Below are 20,660 nucleotides of genomic sequence, written 5' to 3' on the forward strand. Positions count from 1 at the left end.
TATCTGACACTCCCCCCTCATACAACCTCAGTACCATTCTTTGTCTTTAAATGAAGCCAAACATTTACTTCCTTTTCAAGTTCCATGGTTTGGGTTTGTCAATAATCAAACTTCATCTCTCCATAAAAGTTAAATTGAATGTACCATCAAAATTACATTTAATAAATATGAATTTTCATTACAATTAAGTAAATCTAAATAGATGATTGACTCCAAATAAGATTGATCATCATAAGAAAATAACATTAAGTTTTATCTTAAATCAATGAAACCAAAACCAAATGCTCCATGAGGCCATGGTTTTAAAACTCATTTCAAAGTCAAATCTCATTCATGAATCAGACCGTATCATCCCGTTCAACAATGACACAATAAATTGATTTTTGAATAACACATAAAGTTTAAGACGACTTGTCAATCCATCTTGAACGAGATGTAATACCATGCGTGGGACACCCATTTCAATAATATTGCAAAAAAATGAACCTATAATTGACAAAATTAAAACTAAATCCCCCCACCAAAAAAAAAAAAAAAAAAAATTTAACTAGGGTTGAAGAAGTTTGAATTGGGGTTTTGACAAAATATACCGTAAGGCCATTTCCGTAAATGTACCATCGAAGCCACTGGGTGAAATGCACTTTATCAATCGTAACACGTGCTTACTACACAGTGTGGATATGTGTTGCTTTGTTCCATCTTGTCATATCCAGCTTGATACGAAGCTTCGCATCAAATTCAGACTTATAAGCAGTAACTTCAATCGTTACACTCAACGTACTTCATTTTCCCGCTTCGTCTTCTGTTTGTACGTCTTTCCAACCGCGCGCAGCCTCTCTCTCTCTGTCAGTTCCTTCGTCTATGCATTTTTCAGAATCCCTAACTTCTCTCAACGAAGAACTATTGATTCCGAGACATTGCTCGAAGGTTTAGCCTGAGATTTCTGCATAATTGTATTAATGAAACTCGTTGATCAGCGATGAAGAACATGTTATAGGAGGTTCCTCCAATCTCTACTCGTTTTTTGCTCCAAACTTGTTTAGTTATGCCTTATTTTCTTGATCTGGAAGTAATTCAGTTTAGTTTACTTTGATTATATCAAATTCACCATAATTCAAGCTTGTTCTGGTTGATTTAGTTGTTTTCGTTGCTTTTTGGTCAGATTTCAGCTCATGGACAACTTAGCCTTGAAAAAACCCTAATATTTTAAAATCATATGAAATGATCTGAAAAACCAATGTGTGTTAAATGCATATAAGAAAAATCGAGCTCCTTAAGAAAATATTTGGAGATGTAGATCTTTACTGGTATTTGTTTTTTCTATGTTTGATGTAATTGAACTACTTATAAAGAAAAATGTAATTGAGGACTTGTTACAGAAGTACTGAGGGATCTACTTTGATACCAGATGCTGTTTCTGCGGATGAATCATTTAATTCTCTTGTGAATTGTGATTTGTATTTCTCAATATAAGATGTATGTTATATGGTTGCTTTTTCAGGTTCTTGGTGCTTATGGTGTTGATCTTCTATTGATAGAAACTTAGATTACAAAATGGAGGTCACTCAACAGAGCAATTTACAAGATGTAAGTATTGACTTTCCCAAAGATCATTCTAGACGAGATGAGCTTCGATCCAAATCTGACCTTATCTAAGTTAATTTTCTTCTATACTTTTCTCTCTCTGTATTTCTTGCTAGTATAAAATATATTTTACTGATTTGGTTTTGATAATTATATTTTACTGAATTTAGAAAGATAGAGCTGTGTTTGGCTGAAAAAAATTACAATGCTTTGGTTTCTGTAAAATTTCTTATGCTTTCCCTTTTACGAACATATGGTTACTTTAGAATGTACTTTCTCCTTCATTATCGAGCAATGTTATCTATTAGATAGTTGATCTGATGAAAAAAAAAAAAATCTTTTAGGATCAGACAAGTGACTATAGGAGTTTCGGCAGCAGTCACCTTCCTTGTTGCCAGTCACGGAAAATCTCCATTGGAATTATGGCAGAAGCACCAGCAAAAACTGCATCTGGAGCTAGAGAGGAAGATGGACCTGCATTGTCTAATACAGAAAAAGTAGCTCATTCCGAAAGGTCGTTGATGAAAGAAAACTGCAAAGGTTCAGAATCAATAGTTTCCTTGAAAGGAAAACAATCAGAAGCTCCAAGGAAGGATACTTCCCCATGGATTTCTACTAGATCTTTACACCAAGAAACTCCAATGACAAAGACAGTTGAGTTTTATGAAAACGGAACTTCAATTCAACAATCAGCCAATGGTGTGCAGAAGAAATCCAATATCGTAACAGAAACACCTAGAACAAAGACAGTTCAGTTTTATGCAAACCGGACTTCTATTTTACACTCAGAAGATGGTGTGCAGAAAAAATTTGGCAGTATCACATATGGGTGTACAAGAAAGATGGGTGGAAGCAAGAAAAGGATGGAAGAATTTGCGTTTGCAAGTGCGCGGGAAGTTCACTTGTTGGATAAAGGAGCAGAAGAAGAAAAAAATGCAGCCCAAAAAAGCAATGAAGCTTTGAGGAGTAAGCTTTGGGAGATATTAGGAACTGCTCCATCACAGAATGAGCAGAATTTGGGCTCTCAGACTCATGAGGTGGTAGCAAATGATTTGAGGCCAGAGGGTCAGTTTGATCAAAAGGGTGGCAATGCTGCAAAGCTTAGACAGAACTCGGACACAATAGAGACTGATTCTGAAAGTCCAAATCAAACCATTCGGAGACCAGTAACTCGTTCTTTAACTCGAAAGAAAGCTCCAACTGCAGCGGGATCAAAGTTCAACTACAAGATCGGCAGTCAGGGAAATTTGCCACCTTCTCCAAGAAATAGATGTGGACAACAAGAGAAGAATATATTCTCCTTTGATGAAGTAGAAGGATGGTCAAGGAGTGTGCGTGGTACCGTCAATGGCAGTTCCTCTGCATTTATGCGTAAGATGAGTGAGAGAAAGAGTAGAGTTGAGCCACAGAAAATTTGCTTTTCTGGTAAGGGTAATCCAGAAAGGAGCCAGCAAGGTTCTGAAAGGGGAAAAAAATCACCACCAGCTATGAAAACGGCATCAGATAGCAATAAAATTTTTTACAGTCGTCCATCTCAAAATAACAGGGAGTATCTCCAGCCAAAGAATGGAGTTGTAGAAGAAGAACTCGACACCCCAGCAAGGAAGAAGAAAGATCAACAAGAAGATTTAAACAGTCGAAAATTACCACACGGAACAGAATCTCAAGAAGATTTTCGTAGCTCGTCCTCAAAGAAGAACGCAGATCCCCACTATGATGTCAACAGTCCAACATTTGGCATGGTAACACCCATCAAAAACTGTTCTCCTAGCCCGCCACCTGCAAAAGGTAAATCAATAGAGCAAGGTGTTCAAAGTCCTTCACCGACCGATAAAAAATCAATGGAAGAAGGTTTCTGTGGCTTGAGGACTTCCACGACTTCAAAACGTGGTTGTTTTGGGTTGGACACTCAAACAGATTTCTCTGTATCCTTTTCTCTTCATTGATTTTTCCTACTGTTAAATTTTTCGGATACTTCTGCTGGTTTAGAAGCTGCTGCATAGTTTTTTGCTTTTAGTCTTCTGTCATTCCTTATTAATCTTCTAGGATGATACAAGAGAGCTTAATGAGTCACCCATCAGGGAATCATTGCCTGTTATGGAAGAGAAAGGATCGGAAGCTAGGCCATCTCAATCATCATCACCATCAGATCAGGATGCTGAGAGCTCAGAAGAAGATCCACCCATCAAGAAAGGTTATACTGTTAAAAAATATGGATACATCAATAATCAGACAAATATGCATACATATGTACTTGCATATAAAATAATGTTCAACTTCATCGAAGGAAAAAAAAATTACTATGAAATAAGTTGCTTTGACAAATGTATTTATTAGAGGTCATACTGTTAAAAAATATGTATACATCAATCATCAAACAAATATACACACATGTACTTGCATATAAAATAATCTTTAACTTCATCAAAGGCAAAAAAAATACTGGGAAATATGTTGCTTTGACATACGTATTTAGTTGATATCAACTGACCATAACCCCTAACTAATAATAGTTTGCCAGAATGTTCTAGCATTCACATATTCCTCAACGCAGAACATTATACCATCTCTCCTTATTAGTGCATTCTTCACTCACTGTCATTCTTGTTTCCAATCTGAAATACTAGATATATATTGGTAATGTCGTCGAATAGTAAAAATTGTAAGGAGTGGGATTTGATTCTAATCATGATTCATCTTTTTGGATTGCGTGATTTGTAAAGATTTCCTAATAACTAACTTGGGGGAAAAAAACAGATAGCATTCAGGAAAGCTAAAATATTCATAACATGACCATATCCTCCATATTCATCACATAGAAACATACTTCTGTAACAGTCCACACCACCAAATATTGATTTCAATTCAGTATGGAAATTTAAAATGCAAGATTATGATCTAATGTGGGTGTTATGTTATGACTTTCAAATCATTTCCATTTCAAGTGATAGTTTCTCTCCTTTTTTTTTCCTTTACCCCCCAAATCAAGCAAACTTCTAAGTAGGTTTGATCTAAAATAGAGAGGGAATACATCCTTAATAAGAGAAGAATATAAAGTGAATGCCCAAAATGTTTGTCATTCTTGTAGATTTAATTTGTTGTTTTTGCTGAAATGTATTATTATTTCTTTTTTCATCTGTTTTGCTTGCATGTTCTACGGATATTTTCCACTCATTAAAACAGTGAGGAATGATGCAAAAATCTTGCATGCAATTTGGTATGGTCCCATTAGTTTGGTAATGAAGTATTAACTGACAGTCTTTCAAATTGTGAGCCTGAACATGAATTCTTTCCCATCCATGCTAGTTGATTTGTGATAAGAAAAAAAAATGCCATGAACATTTTTTCCAATAAAACTATATTGGAAGGGGTTGGGGACACTCTATATCATAAATAAATAAAAAAACTAGAAGAAAATAGAAATTTTATATTTCCATTTTTAAAAGAAACCAAATGCCTCAAAATAGAGAAAATAGACTAGAGATGGTGCCTTTATCCGTAGCATGTTTTTTAAGAAAGATTCCATCAATTTCATTTCCATAAGACTGACAATTCAACTTTTCTTGTTGGGTGCCTTATTAACTTCTTTTAAATACTTGAAGGCATCTGTAACTTATATCATATAAAAAAAGTAGAAAATGTAGGAACATGTAACAAAGACATGAAATTTTTGTGGAATGATAAGAATGGTGGTAAAAAATATCATTTGGTGAAATGGAAGGTGGTTTGCACTCCAAAAAAGAATGGGAGTTTGGGGATTAGAGGGATCAGGGTAACGAATAAAGCTCTCCTAGGCAAGTGGCTTTGGAGATTTGGTGAAGAAAGAGACAACTTGTGGAGGAGAGTGGTTCAGGCTAAATATGGAGAAAAGACTTATGGTTGGTATAGTGACGAGGCCAGAGGAACCTATGGGTGCAGTGTGTGGAAAGGTATTATGAAGGGTGTTCATGAGTTTGATAGGGAGATTAGATTTAAGGTTGGCTCGGGGGACAATGTGAGATTTTGGGAGGATTGGTGGTGTGGTACTTCACCTTTGTCTACTCAATTTCCATCCTTGTACTCTTGCTCGTTGAAAAAAAATAATCTGGTTAGGCAGTGTTTGATTCAGGACGGGAACACAGATTCTTGGGACCTGGGATTTAGGAGAAACTTCAATGATTGGGAATTGACGGAGGTTACATCTCTTTTAGGTCTCCTTTATTTGATTCGACTCAGAGAGAATGAGCAGGACAGGAGAGAATGGTTCAAGGCTAAGGATAAGAAGTTTTCTGTCAAATCTTTCTATAAATGTTTGCTTCCGCCTAGCAAGATTTCTTTTTCTCCATCTATAATTTGGTCCGCTTTTATTCCTTCGAAGGTGTCTTTCTTTGTTTGGTTTGCCTGTTTGGGTAGAATTCTCACTTTGGATAGCTTGATCAGACGGGGGTGGGTCACTCCGAATTTTTGTTTTCTCTGTTCGAGAGATGGGGAGTCGGTTAATCATATTCTTATTCATTGTTCCTTCTCTAGGGTTATTTGGATGTTCTTTTTATCCCGTTTCCAGGTGGATTGGGTCGTTCCTTTATCTTTTTTTGATCTTTTGGAGGGGTGGAGTTTCAATATATTCTCTTCTAGAAAGAGGCATCTTTGGGCTATCCTTCCTTCAGCTATTGCTTGGGGTCTTTGGAAAGAGCGCAACAACAGGGTTTTTCATAGTAAGGAGAGCTCGTCCCACACAGTGATTTTAGAGATTATTGGGCTTCTGTTCTTGTAGTCCAAGATGAGCAAAGATTTTGAGGATGTGTGCTACCGTGATTTCTTATTTAATTGGGAGAACATTTGTGATTAGCTTACACCTGTGTAGTTAATTTCTTTTGATCTTTTGTTGTTTCGCTTGTTGTGTTGTTGGGGGCTACCTCAGCCTTCTTCTCTTTGTTTCATTAATAAAAGTTTATACTTATCAAAAAAAAAAAAAAGACTGAATTGAATGGAGGAGCAGGATAAATCAGACCACCCCTAATTTTTGGATAAGGCTTTGACAAGGATGATGGAAAAAGTAGAAAAACTAAATAATGACTTTGGTTGAATGTTAAACCATATTAGGATGATATTTTGCTTGTGTAGAAAACACATAGTAGGAATCATGTTATAAATTTGTTTAATTACAAAGAAGAGATACTGATATACTTGGTACTTAATGTCGAGGGAAAACCAAAAGCACAAAAGTAAGAGATGTTGTTTTCATCCAAAAATATGTTTTATTTCTCAAATCAGACCGGAAGAACTGAGAAAACCATAAGGTTCAAATTATGAATCTTAGCCGAAAGCGTAAGATTCTAAAAAAAAATGTCACAGTATTTTTTGGTGAGGGGAATGATCTATGTTTCAAAATGTATGGATCAAGAATCCAAGGATTTTGAAAAGACTACGTATGGGCTTGTTATTGATAGATTGATGTGGTGCAGAGGTTCAAAGTTAAAACCTAGGGGTCAAAAAGTGGAATTACTTACAACCATTTTCTAGATACCATAAACATTGCTTCTTTATGTGGCCACTAGTACAACATAGAATGTAGGAAAACAGCTTATCTTGTAATATGTATTAAACAGCGCCTTTCTGATAATGAAAGATGTTTTCATAGGAACTATGGTTTCAGATACCTTTGGCCGTACTTGCATTCCACCCAAACTATCCACTGCATGGAAAAATTTCCCAATCCTTTAGCCACTTTGTTTTTGTAGCTGTAGGAACTTTAGCTTCTATTTGTATGGTCAAGATTGTCTGATCTATATGATATGTGGGCTATGGACCCAGTGAATGGCCTGGATTGATTAGTTGATATGCAGGCTGGGCTGTGTATGGTGCATGCCACATATGTTTCCTTAAATAGTTTGTCAGTTAAAAGGGCATGAAAAGGAGAAAAATCAGTGTCTTTGATTCCTTTTTTTCATTTTGGAAAAGTATAAGATTTACTAGTAAGGAAAATGAAGACTGAAGGTCTTCGATTCCTTATTAAGGATATAGTGGTCTCGTGCAGGTTGCAGGAAAACAGCGACATGGACTCCAGAAACCGATAGCACTGAGAAACCACCATTCATGCTTCGTCCAAGCAAAAGGCTCTGCAGCCAAGAAGGCATTGAAATTAATGAACTTAGTCCCACATCACCATCCCAGAAAGGCACACGTCCACTATTTTATCAATTTCCTCTGCTCCCCCATCTCTGTATCAATTTTATTCCCTTTTCTAGTGTAATATCTTTTTTTTTTCCATACCCTAAATTTCAGGTACTGAAGAGAGTAATGAGTTACTGGGACTTTCAGACCAAAACCCGAAAGATGGCTTGGCAAGGTTTTTTCTTTCTTAATAAATAGTCTCATCTGTCATAAAGCAATAATCGACTCACGTGGGATACAAAATGTTTTGATATGCTGTTTTGGGTTGTTAATTTTCTTTTTCCCTTTACAATGTCCCAGGGCTGTTGCACTATTTTCTTTGGCCTTGGAAAGGTTTAAAGCCAAAATGAAGTCACAGACAAGCAAGAAATGCTCTGAGATCCTGTCATTTGTTGCTGAGGGAATACAGTTGCAGCTAAAGAACATCGAGTCTCATATTCAAACGGATGTGTAGGCCTCCCAACCTCATTGTTTCCAATTCAAGGAATGGGTAAATGAGGATGATTCTTTTCTTTTGCTTTGTTTTGCAGAGGAAAGTTTACAAGCCTTGGTAAATCTAAGAGAAAACGCCTGGAAACAAGATTCCAAGGTAACAAAATTTAATCTTACATGGACGAGTTGACTGAAATAGACTGAGTCCATATCTGATGACCGATCAGTATTCCATATCTCCCCATGTTGACCTGACCACAATGCCCTTTGGAATGATCAACCTTCTTTTTGGAAATGAGATAGGGGTTGCTAAGAAACCACTGATTTGGTCTGTATCCTTTATGGTATGATGACCTCTATCTACACAATAGCGGTTGTTATGTTTGTCTGAGAGCCTCAGCACACAGAGGAGGTGCATTAACTCTTTTCATTGAGGCTGTTACAGTCATTATTCAGAGCTGTTCTGGTCAATTCAGAGAAGATTGTGCTCTATTTCTGGTACTTGACTGGGTGAATTTTGATGCAGAGCAACAAGAACAACTAAAACTCATATTTGAGAATTTCAAAGAAGAGGTTAGTCAGCATCTCCAGGACTGCGAGACTACTCTTGAAGAGCTGGAAGTCTACCAGAGAGAATTAAAAGGAACTGCAGACAGGCAAAGTACGATTATTTTCCTTTATTGTAATTATCCTCAGACCCTTCTTTTTTTATATCGGTAAAGCCTGTTTTTAATGAGATCAGTAACTTGGTGCTGGCGGGAATCGAATTAGGTCTATGGTATCATCACCCAAAGACTTAACCAACTAAGGTAGCTAGCACCTGCTTATCCTCGGACCTTTGTGTATGTATGAACATGCGTCAGGTGGCACGATATCTCAAAACTGTACTATGGTACCCTAGTTCATACTAGTTCCACATGGCTTACATGCAGAATGGTCCGGACCATCCATTGATGGGCATTCTCTTAATTTTCCCATTACCCATCTGACCAACCTGATCAGATGGTTATCATCCTAGCCACTAGATAAATGAACTTTTTCTAGGATATCCCATTAACGGCCCTGAAAAATCTATCAGTAGTTTACTTCATCTGGTTTGTCAAGTTTCCGCATAAAAAATACAAATGTGACTTGATAAATGGACTTTTTCTAGGATGACCCTTTAACGGTCCTGAAAGAGCATTCAGTGTTTGAGTTTGTCTGGTTTGTCAAGTTTTGGGAAAATTAAATACGAACGTAAGAACGAGGGATCAGATTATCCAGCCTGAAGTATGCCAAGTGAGGTATGGTGTGCCTCAGTATATGGGAGCGATAAAGTTCTACTGTCCCAGTATGGCATCAAAAGGGTGTCTTGAAATCTATACATGGGAAGGCAGGTCCATAGAATTTTGGGGGAATATTCTCCTGACATGTCATGTGTGCCTCACCTCCCATGTGGAGTTGGCGATTCCTTAGCTTGCTAGTCACCCTCTTGATCTTAAAAAAGTTTTTCCAAAAGTTATTATTACCACAGAAATTTTTTATGAAGGATATTTTTATCAAAATTTTGATAAAAGCCTCCCAATATGCCACACAACATTCTTTGTGCTCACTAAGCTTATGAATTTTTGAATTTGGGCCACCTCTTCGTGGACCTACACATGAAAATCAGTATCACTGACAACTTTTAGCTGCTGGATTCAAGCACTTCTGAGTTCTGACCAATGATTTTTAGCCTCTGTATTTTACCATTTTTTGGGGATACTCAAATCAGTGTCCATAAATCACCAATCAGTCCGCTTTTTATTAAGTCCACCCAGAGGTGGTCCACCATAAGGTTAGTTGGCCCTAAGATTGTGAGACATGGCATTTTGTAAACTCTTGTCAAAATCCAAACATTGTCACCATACGTGGGTTCAGTCGCATCATGGCTGCAAAGATCTAATCAGCCATCATGAGATTGAAAATCACCAAGCAAGAAAAGAATTTTAACCAAATTTGAGGCCTGATATAACAGAACACAGCTTACATCAACCCACGCACCTGGTGTGTCTTTCCATCCCACAGCCCACATTAGTTTTGGGCCTTTTACTTCCCCTTGGCCTCTGGCCTCTGGCTTCTGGCCACTGCTTCTGACTAGCAAACCCTTCCTTTTTCTCCTCATTGACCATTGACGAAGCTGCAGTTCTTGCAATTTCCTTTTTTGTGAGTCCCAAGCTTCCTTGGTATATTTACAAGCAAATGGAAGTCTTTTGATATATATCATGATTATTGCATGCAGTTCTAATATAATTTGTTGATTCCTCTTTATGATCAGAGGCATTGCACCAGAAGCTTCTCTTGCAAGTTGAAGAAGCGATTGCGATTCAGCTCAATGATGCTGACAGAAGAATCATGGCCGTCCACAAGGCAAGTCAACTGTGCTTTCTAAATGGCAATTTAGTAGATAATTCACCAATATATGGCAGTATGTGATGTGAATATCATGTGATCTTCCATTTACGAGGCCGTGTTTTGGTGGTAGGGACCTTAAAAGGATCTGTTACCATCTGTTAGGATGATTCCCCTAGTTTAGTATGATGTCTGTTTAGAAGCATGGTATCAGTATATTTACATACTTAGGGGATTGGAACCTACCATTCAATGGGTCCTTCCTTGGAAAATCCTAGGTCAAAACCAACCTAATACGATCAGTCTTTTTTATCCCTCAGTCATTCACCAACTTTTGCCATGCCTTCAAAAGAATGTTGTTGATCCAACTGCTGTGATCATTAGGTCACATAATGTTTTGACCTAGGAATTTGATTGGTGGCTCCTGGCCCCTTGCATTTAGGCACTGTGTCCTGATATTGTGTTCTTGGACTGTCATTTGGCATACAATGCAAACTATATTTTTCTTATAGTGGGGTGTTGGGGGAGCTTACGGAGAAAAAACCTCTCATCTAGGCACAACTATGCTAGGGTAGATTTGAACCCACAACCTTCCACAAAGGGAGGGAAACATCTTTCCACCTGATCTGAAAATGTATGGGTACGGACCATAAATCTATGTAGGTCTTATTTATTTTTTATTTCTATTTTTTGGGGGGAGGGGTTAGCATATATTATTACTACAGCAAAAAAGTTGTTAGCTGGGAGCATGCAAACAATTTTGTTTTAATTTCATTTGCAGGTGGCCAGGGACAAGATGATCCAATTGAAACATGTGATGGCAGAATTCTTAAAAGAAGGTGTTTTTAGTTGAAATGTTTTTATGGTTCACACGACATGAGATGGGGAGTTCTGCTGGAACCAAGAAAAACAAGCCAAGAAGGTTGTAGTGTGATTACTACGGAGTCGACTCCAACATTTTTTGAATACCACCACCATCTTTTCATAGATTTACTTTGGATTTATTGTTATTCCATATCTCTTACTCTTTCATTTTGTTTAATTGCATCCTTTAAGATATGGATAACAGGTGTTTTCCAGAGAGATCCACCGCTGTGCATAAGGGAAGGGAGGAACTTTATGTTGCCCTCCCATTTTCTGATCCTCAGTTTGAGTCGAAAACATAGAACTACCAAAACTTTCCACAAATGAAATTTATATTGGAAGGTGACAAGGATATGGTGGATTTTGATCAAGATATGGCACAAAGGGGGATTAACCATACCAAGTGACCACATGATAAACAGTAAACAGATTTTCTTGATGTGTCTTTTTGTGTTTGTGCCATGTTTGATTTGGATTATCCATAATGATTCCACATGCAGTGGGTCAGAATTGCTGGGATCGTGTCATATTACTGTAATTCCGTTTCGGTGGCTTAACTTTAGTGGAGTGAGGGAGAGTGTTAACTGCTGCTAACTTAGCTAAAGATGGTAAAGGAGTGTTGATCTCATGACCTAGGTCTTGTTGGACCCATCTTAACGTTGACCACTAATGACCTTGCTTGCCTTCAGAAAAAAAAAAAAGAAGGGAAAATGCTGGAATGACACAAATGTGGTGGTGCTTGCATAACCATAGATGCTTTTTACTTATATCTTGTTAAAAAGCACTTACGGTTATGTCCATGCCACCACATCATTATGTCGCCTTTGTGTCCCCCCAGCATGAAAAAAACACATACCGAGTATGAGGCTGTACTGTATAGCTCCATTTGATTTTTATCCCAATTGTGGGGTCGTGAGTACACTCCCAGCTTACTTAACAGAAGCAGCTAATGCCAGACACTCATAAGTTTCCAACGTATTTGCATTGGAGTTGTACCTTGCCAGTCTTATACGTTTTCCTTTCCTGACACAAAGAAAAAGGCAATTAATCTCATTTACCTTAAAACTTAGAGTTCGACTAACCTTACTAAGTTGGTAAGGATTTCACCCTTATTAAGGTTCTTTGGACTCACCTTGCCGAATCCAAAAACATGATCAGATTCTTTAGAGTTGTAGGGACACAATTCTATGAATTTTGAAAAAACAAATTTAATTTTTTTTTCACCATTTAATTTCAATTTTAAATTTTGGAGTTACAGGGGAAGTTTGGTAGCCATCCATTTTCCAAACCTTGGAGCAAGCTCAAAATAAATTGTTTTATGAATTTGTTTTTTCAAAGTTTTTCAATGAAACTTGGAAGGCTATTGTATTGGATTGCTGATGTGGTAATCCATTTGAGCAAAACAATTTTTAATAAGATTTAAAATGTTTACTAAGTGATCATGTAGAAGCTGTATGGGAGATGGCACCGCATTTTCTCGCCCAAGTTACTGATTTTTAGGGGTGGCAAGCAGGGTTGGATAATTTATAGGGTCTACTAACGTAATACACTAAGAGAATATGGCTAAAAATATTGGAATGTGATATGTATCCGACCTAGACCAATAAGAAACATTAACCCCAAAATTTGAATGTTTCAAGAATAGTCGTGACAAATTGACTCAAAAAAAAAAAAAAAAACTAAAATTGTGTGTAACGTGAACAGAATCATAGATGTTTTTCTCATGTATCTTAAGGAAAAAAATTTATGATTTTGTGCACATACATGTCAGTTAAGTATATTTGAACTTTTTTTATTTATACGTGATAATATGACTTGCCAAGTGGCATACTCAATTGACTCCCTGACATGGATAAATTTGAGAATTGTAGATTTGTACGTCTCGGGATATACGATTTCACCTCCCCATAAAATGTATATCCCGAGAGAATTGTGTATCTCGAGGTGTATATATCTACAATTCCTGAATTTATCCACGTTAGAGAATCAATTAAGTATACCACCTGGCAAGTCATATTGTTAGGATTTTATTTTTCTTTTAAGCCAATTTATCATGACTCTTCACAAATGCAACAGATGATATGTTTTTTTTTTTTTAAAACCTTGACCAAGACATTCTTTTAGTACTACATTTTTAACCATGCAAAATAATTCTTCCACCAATGAATTTGTGCCAGAGTATCCCAAAATCTGAGAATCTCAGTTCTTTCCTCTTTTTCTCTATTTTTTTATTAAAGAGTCATGTTGGGATGACAAAAACGTGTGGTGTCATGCATATTACTGTAAATACTTTTTTATGAGATACGAGTAAAAAAGAATTTACGGTTTTATGCGCACCACCATATCATTTTTGTCACCTTTGTGTCTCCGTTTGTGTCATTCCAATATTTTTCTTTTAAAATAAGAGAAAATGACTTCATTAATAATTTGGATTTTTCTTGGCACATGTTACAATCGCATTTGTTGACGGTCACAAAATTGTCCAACTGAACGTGAGACATGACAAACGTCCATGTGGAAATTTATGCTCGAGGCAAATGCAAAGCAGGGGTGACAGTGACACAGTCTTCGTTGGCTATTATCGTGCGTTATCCTCGTAAGATTCCTTCTTGCGATATCGTTTAATGCTTGAGCAAATATTATCCAAAGTGAAAGATAGAGGTAGACCAACAACCTCAACCATTAAACCCAATACATTTGCCACCTGGACCCACATCGTCAACTTTCTTACAAAGTAGACATGAATCACACAGATGCAAACACACATTAACACGTGAAGGCGCACTCTCTCTCTCTTTCTCTACATTGATCACCATCTCCAATAACAGTAACATCATAGGGAACAAGCATGATTTGAGTACACTGGGAACACAGGGTCCACGTGGAAATACCAATAACCTGATGGGTAGGGTTCATGTGGAAAATGCCATTTTTCTAAGTCGGAGATAACGACTTCACACTACGTGTCAATTTTTAAGAGGACTTTGTAATTGTACCACTCAACATCTTAAAGAAGGAGAAGACTCCTTTCACTCGTTTCCTTATCAAATCAAGTGTTCCTTTATTAATCACCAACAACAGACAAGACCGACCACTGTATACTATACCTTCTCGTTTCAAATCTAATCTAGTGGATTGGAAACCACATATCTTAATTGCTTCGCTAACTCTCTTTAATTCATACTAATTAAATAGGACCCCACTCCCATCAAGTAAAATAAATTATTAAATATAAATCAAATATCTGATATCACTCATGATAATTAACATATTAGATCCTCTCCAACAATAAAGGGCAATAAGTAAGAACCCATATATTAACAAGTCAATCACTTTTTTAATCCTTTTAAATCCAATTTTCAAATCCTAACCCAATACTCCTATTACATCTTACAATATTTTGGACCCACAATCCCCAAGTTTTTGAACCATTCGATAATATTTTAAATACTTATAATGAAGACATTTAATTTTTAATATTTTATTTATATGCAAGCGAAGATTTTGAAACCCAAGTCTGTCTATTGGGCCATCGTTAAGAGACTTTTAGCAATTTTACAATGCTTGCACTGGCACCACAACAGTCTCACCTTTTTTTATCTTTTTTATTTTTAGTATTATTTATATATTACTTGGAACTTGTAGACGCAAGCAGTGTATCCTAACCATTGGATAAGAAGCATGTCGAGGTCTGAAATGGTAAAATGAGGGGAAAAAATATCTAAACCAGGGATGGTTAAGCTAGTTAACCATGGAAATTGAACTTGGGTTAAGTTATATCTGCCTTTATTGGCCTCCTCCATGCCTTTCGCCGCCTTCTACGAGCAGTTGGATCTAAAGCTCTCAGAGAACTTCAGTTGTTCAACTTCCAACCTTCAAGAACAGATACGTATACTTCAATCTAAGACGACCCTTCAGTGGGAATTTTCGAATTTTTATCAATCTTTCGATCAAGTTTTTTTGGCTGGTTCAATTAATATTTGTTGATTTCTACATGAAAAATCTTTACGATATTTGCTGTTGAAGGAGTCGGGTTTATTTCTTTCTTTAATTTTCTATTTTTCTGAGTAAAATGAGCTTAATGCCGAGTTGTTTGGTTCTTGAAGATGGTTTTCTTTGTTTACTTGTAATTTTAATGGAAGACCGGTATTCGTCTGATATAATTTTTTAATTTGAGCAAATTTGAAATGGGTCTGAATAAGTTTTCTTTTAATGAGTAAAAAGCCAGAAAAGATGGGATATTTTTGTATTTGAAGGAGCTCAAATGTGGACACTTTTATTCTGAAATTCCGGAATAAAGCTGTGAATTTGTTCTAATAAAAATACCCAAATGAAAGAAAGTGGGTTTCTTTACTAATCTGATTGTCTTGAAATAGAAATTGGGATTTCAGAGTTCACAGTGATGTTTCGTTAGGTGGTAGGGGTTTCTAAAATTAAGCGTGTCAGTCTGAAAAGCATAAAAAATGGCATCTTGTTAAATTTGAGGCCTGACTAACAAACAGAGTTCCAATTTTAACCCAACAAATCAAATCATGCCTTACTCTGAACTTCATCGAACGACCACGAATGGAACGAAGATGACTAATTTTTCAGCTGATCTAGCTTTTACGTGAGTTTCTACTTCTCTTTACCCTTCTGTACTTCCATATCAGTTTTTCTTCAATTTTTTTTTATATATATGTATTTTTTATGTAGGCCTGATAATGAATTAGTGGAGTTAGTATGGGAAAATGGTCAGATTATGATGCAAGGTCAGTCCAGTAGAACTCGAAAAAGCCCCTCACCTACTGGTTTTTCATCTCTCACTTCCAAGGCTCAAGAGAAAGACAGTGGAGACGCTGTTGCTCCTAAATTTGAAAAGTTTGGGACTCTGGATTCTGCCTTGAATAATAATGATATCTCCTCGTTGTCAGGGCCTTCAGGTCATGTGGGATTGTGTGAAGATTACGATATGGTCCCGTGGTTGAGTTATCCTCTTGATGATGATACTCTGCAACATGATTACTCTTCAGAATTCTTCCCTGAATTAACTGGTGCTAGTCTGGATTCTCTCTCATTGCAAAATAATATGGTAACCATCGATAAGAACAGTAGTTATAGTCAGCTAGTTAGAGATACCCATTCGGTTTCGGTGCATGGTGGTGCAAATCCAGAACAAAGGAATACATCTAGAGTTATGGGAGTAGGTCCTGAGCCTTCTAGGCCTAGGGGTAGTCTGTTATGTTCGTCGCCATTACAGCAATGCCAAGCTTCCTTTCCATCTTTCAGATCAAGAGATTCAGATTTTATTGCCTCTAACACCAACAAAGCCCACAAATCTTCGTGTCAAGACCCAGCTTTGACAGGTGGTCAACCCAACATGAAGCTGCAGAAGCAAGGTCTGGGAGCCACGAAGCCACCTTTGCAACCTAGTAAAAACATGGGTTCGACCAACTTCTCCCATTTCTCAAGGCCCACTGCTCTTTTTAAAAGCAATCTTCAGAGCAACAGTTTTGCTGCCAATCCATGTTTATCGGGCATTGATAGGATGCGAAGTATTGATAAGGTGTCTGCTGCTATTAGTAGTAACCCCGTCGAATCCATGCTGATCGAGTCACCTAGTGGTTCCACAAGTGTTGCAGGTTTTCGAAGCCAACCGGTTCTGATGCCAGGCAAGGTGGATTTAAAACCATCTATGGTTAAGCCTCCCAAAAAGTCACTCTCTGCTGAGAAGTCTGAAGCAATTTGCATAGAAAATTCCTTTAGGAATACTGGATTGCAAGATCAAGCTTTGGGTCAAACCTCCAGTTTTACAGGAAATACAACAATTGGAAGGCCAGATAGTGTAAAGGATGTTGAGCCAGCGGTTGCCTCTTCTTCTGTATGCTCAGGAAACAATGCTGGGGGAGCTTCAAATGATCCCAAACTCACTTTGAAGAGGAAATCTCGGGATGTCGAGGACTCCGAGGATCATAGCGAAGTAAGAGCAAGTGTAAACCCACCTCATTTCTTCTAAGTTTCTTATCTCCTCCCTTCTTATGTTCTTCCATGTTTTTGAAGAAGTTTAATTTTCTTTCAGGATGTTGAAGAAGAATCTGTGGGTGTGAGGAAACCAGCTACTAATCGAGGTGGCACTGGTGCCAGGAGAACCCGAGCTGCGGAAGTGCATAATTTATCTGAAAGGGTGAGAAGGACAAACTCTATCTAAAGGAAAAAAGAACAAACACTTCCGAACAATAAACTTATTTGCATGTTTAATCACTGAGTTATACTCTTAGTACTTACTTTGAACATATACAAACAGAGGCGAAGGGATAGGATCAATGAGAAGATGCGAGCATTACAAGAGCTCATACCTAACTGCAATAAGGTTACCCTTCTGTATTTCCAATTCGTGCTACTTCTGCTTAATAACATTTGCTGCCACTAATAGTTGATTGACTTTTTCTTCCTGCTAACTCCTGAATTGTGCTATTGTAAGGTGGACAAAGCATCAATGCTTGACGAGGCCATTGAGTATCTAAAGACTCTTCAGTTTCAAGTACAGGTAAAGTTTATCTGTCCTTTCAAGGTGTGGATTACTATAGTAATTACATGTATTCTTTCTCATGGGCATAAATTCCATAATACAGATTATGTCAATGGGAGCTGGGATGTATATGCCTCCGCTGATGTTACCAACTGGAATGCATGCACCTCCTTTCTTACACATGGGTGTTGGAATGGGGATGGGAATGGGCATGGGTGTTGGTTTGGGGATGGGAATGTATGACATCAGTGGCGGTCGTCCTTTGATTCAGGTCCCCCCAATGCACGGGATGCAGTTCCATTGCCCACCCATTTCCAGTAGTTTGCCTATGATGGCAGGGTGTAGCCCTCAGATGTTAGGGTTCCCTGGTCAAGGGATTCCCATGTCGATGCCTTGTGCACCACCCTATGTTCCTTTATCGGAAGGACCTTCTATAAGGTCAGTCTCTGTACCAGATGTCTCTAGATCTGAAGCTCTTGTGGAAGTTCCAGATTCAGTTCCCCCTTCAAGTTCAAAGGATTCAATTACGAACACAAACTTACAAATGATGACCAATACAAGTGATGAATACTCACAGAATCAGATGCCTAGTCAGGTTTGTGCATTTTTTTCCCAAAGCTAGACCCTCTTCCCATTTTTGGGAAGTAAAATTTGTTATCAATAAAAGAAGAAACTATATTAGTAGCTTCTCTTAATGTCTTGCAATCCCTCTGAAGAATATGCTAAACACAAACTTACTAGATACTGACTTAACACAAAAATAAAAATTATTACTAAATACTGCTACCCATCTAAAACTTTTTCCCTCAGTCTATCTCATGATGCTCACTTGATCTCAGTAAGATAGGTTGCCTTCCCTCACAAGGAGATCCATTGACTAGTGACAAAAAATTTACATTTTATTTAGGAGAACCTCCATCTTCCCATTGGAGCTTGCTATGTGTTTGAAGGATCTTTGACCTTAAACTATTAGTCACTAAATTCTAAAGCATTTCATTCATGGAAGTTGCACATTATACCAGTCCCTTGATCGTCTGTTCTTACTACCGTGCCAGGCAACAATTGAAGGTTTTGAACAGTCTGCCGTGGTGGCAAGAAATGATCAAACCCCACATATTAGTACCAATGGAGACATCAATTCTGCCAATGGGAATGAGACTAACTAGTATGGAAACTGGTTAGTGGATTCGAGCAACCCTGTTTGTTTTATTAATTTTCCAATTTTTAATGGTTGGTTATGATAAATTTAACCTGCTCTTGTATATACAGGCTAAAATTGACAACCAGTTCTATTATATCTTGTAATTGGAGAAGAATTAGGTGGTGGTGTATTGAGATTGGAGCTGCTCCTTAATTGATTTTTTTAAGCATGGGAAAATTAATTCAATTGTCAGGAAAAGTTTCTTTAGAGACGGCTTGAGGTGATATACCCTCTCAGTGACCTGCATTCTAATGTCTGGGACAGTTCTACTACAGACCACCTGCATTCTTACATCTGGACAGTACTACTACTAACTGCAAAATTTTGAGTTGAAGAGAGTGGATGTTGTTGTCTGCATTTGCACATTCACTTGCAGGATCCATTGTTTAAAAGGTTAAACTTGGAAAAGAATGTACTTGAAGGTGTGCTTACAGCTCTTTAAGCATTTCCTTTGATCAGTGGATAGAGAGATCTTTTTTACCCCTCGAAAGTTTTGCAGTTTCGTCTCTCCACAATCATTGTAACAGTGATGATCGACAGTTTTGAGTAGACTGAGCATATCATTCATCTGCATTGGATTAATATGCACGACACATTTAAAGGGTGCAGCAACCATCAGTCAAGAGGTCCATCCTTGAAGTTCACCTGGCCCAAAGATATACCCCATGAGCCTAACCACCTGGTTGGTTTAAAACATTTTCTGCTGATTCGTAAGTCAATCATTCAACCTGGAAGGGTAATAGATAATTGATTGGTGGGTGAACTTAGAAGCAGCTATTATAGAAACTTGGTTTTTGGAGCTAAGAGGGTGACTTGACTTGGAGAACCCACAAGTGTCACAATGGCGATCTAATGGATGGTTTGGTTCGATATTGCTTTCTACATCTGTGAGTTGTGAGGGACTTCAAGTTGGCTTGAAGCTAGGTGCTTATGGTTCTTCAGGAAACCCTGAGGCTATATTGTCTGCTAATTATGATGATCAGAAAGGACTCTGAAGACATGTAAAGGCAAGCTGGTTGGACCAAGTCAGCTTCCGGGTAAGGCCCATGGCACATGTTGTATCCTGTTTATTAACTTTGAAATGTTGTTGGCACTAGAACAACCCCATTGGACCCAGTCACTCCAATAAATTCTCCCTTTTTTTTTTGGGTGGAAACTCAAACAAGATGATACTATTGAGCTTTGTTAAACCTCATTTAGTCCACACCATTTTGGACAGAAACTGCCAAACACCCTGGAAACAGAAAACAGTAAGTAGAACTAAAGCTATGTTATGGCAGGAAGTGTCTAGAACTCGTAAGCTTCCAGCCATTCAAGTCATTGACAAGCTGTATGATGATGTTTGAGTAACCTACATCATACATAGCTATCAGTTATGAAGGGAAAACTGGTTTAGGTGACTAGTGACAATCAATGTTGTCAAATAGCATATGCTACGTTGTGCGCATATGCGATTGCAAAATAGCATATGCTGTCACATAGCATAACCTGTTTTTAATAGAAAAAATCAGAAAAATAAAAACTTACAATGTTACAATAACTTATGAA

General features: G+C 37.5%; 2 protein-coding genes across 6 annotated transcripts; both read left to right on the forward strand.

Annotated features, from left to right (window-relative positions):
* Positions 1 to 757: 757 nt before the first annotated feature.
* On the forward strand, positions 758 to 12,145 carry ASY3 (asynaptic protein). 4 transcript variants are annotated; one of them, XM_086444356.1, is made up of 11 exons: positions 758 to 1,000; positions 1,502 to 1,587; positions 1,929 to 3,509; positions 3,631 to 3,778; positions 7,601 to 7,741; positions 7,849 to 7,912; positions 8,038 to 8,187; positions 8,268 to 8,326; positions 8,696 to 8,830; positions 10,466 to 10,557; positions 11,321 to 12,145. In XM_086444356.1, the coding sequence occupies exons 2-11, from the start codon at positions 1,555 to 1,557 to the stop codon at positions 11,390 to 11,392; spliced, it is 2,475 nt and encodes an 824-aa protein (XP_086300482.1). In that variant the 5' UTR covers positions 758 to 1,000; positions 1,502 to 1,554; the 3' UTR covers positions 11,393 to 12,145. The 4 variants fall into 4 exon arrangements, with proteins under 4 accessions (XP_086300482.1, XP_086300484.1, XP_086300483.1 ...); XM_086444358.1 differs by having other exon boundaries at positions 1,935 to 3,509; XM_086444357.1 differs by having other exon boundaries at positions 758 to 927.
* A 2,890-nt stretch (positions 12,146 to 15,035) lies between these two features.
* On the forward strand, positions 15,036 to 20,302 carry LOC147402636 (transcription factor PIF3-like). 2 transcript variants are annotated; one of them, XM_086444361.1, is made up of 8 exons: positions 15,036 to 16,012; positions 16,099 to 17,374; positions 17,462 to 17,566; positions 17,687 to 17,752; positions 17,864 to 17,929; positions 18,015 to 18,506; positions 18,967 to 19,088; positions 19,181 to 20,302. In XM_086444361.1, the coding sequence occupies exons 1-7, from the start codon at positions 15,936 to 15,938 to the stop codon at positions 19,075 to 19,077; spliced, it is 2,193 nt and encodes a 730-aa protein (XP_086300487.1). In that variant the 5' UTR covers positions 15,036 to 15,935; the 3' UTR covers positions 19,078 to 19,088; positions 19,181 to 20,302. The 2 variants fall into 2 exon arrangements, with proteins under 2 accessions (XP_086300487.1, XP_086300488.1); XM_086444362.1 differs by having other exon boundaries at positions 15,040 to 16,012; positions 16,099 to 17,362.
* The last annotated feature ends 358 nt before the right edge of the window (positions 20,303 to 20,660 follow it).

Source organism: Akebia trifoliata, chromosome 5 (genome assembly GCF_017979445.1).
Source record: "Akebia trifoliata isolate Shusen 1 chromosome 5, ASM1797944v1, whole genome shotgun sequence".
Taxonomy (NCBI): Eukaryota; Viridiplantae; Streptophyta; class Magnoliopsida; order Ranunculales; family Lardizabalaceae; genus Akebia; species Akebia trifoliata.

Excerpts from the sequence above, each read along its gene's own strand:
- ASY3 (XM_086444356.1), top strand. The coding sequence starts at position 1,555 with ATGGAGGTCACTCAACAGAGCAATTTACAAGAT. Across the intron at positions 3,779-7,600 it reads AGATCCACCCATCAAGAAAG|GTTGCAGGAAAACAGCGACA; the intron begins GTTATACTGTTA and ends GGTCTCGTGCAG. Across the intron at positions 7,913-8,037 it reads CCGAAAGATGGCTTGGCAAG|GGCTGTTGCACTATTTTCTT; the intron begins GTTTTTTCTTTC and ends ACAATGTCCCAG.
- LOC147402636 (XM_086444361.1), top strand. The coding sequence starts at position 15,936 with ATGCCTTACTCTGAACTTCATCGAACGACCACGAATGGAACGAAGATG. Across the intron at positions 16,013-16,098 it reads TCAGCTGATCTAGCTTTTAC|GCCTGATAATGAATTAGTGG; the intron begins GTGAGTTTCTAC and ends TTTTTTATGTAG. Across the intron at positions 17,567-17,686 it reads TGCATAATTTATCTGAAAGG|AGGCGAAGGGATAGGATCAA; the intron begins GTGAGAAGGACA and ends ATATACAAACAG.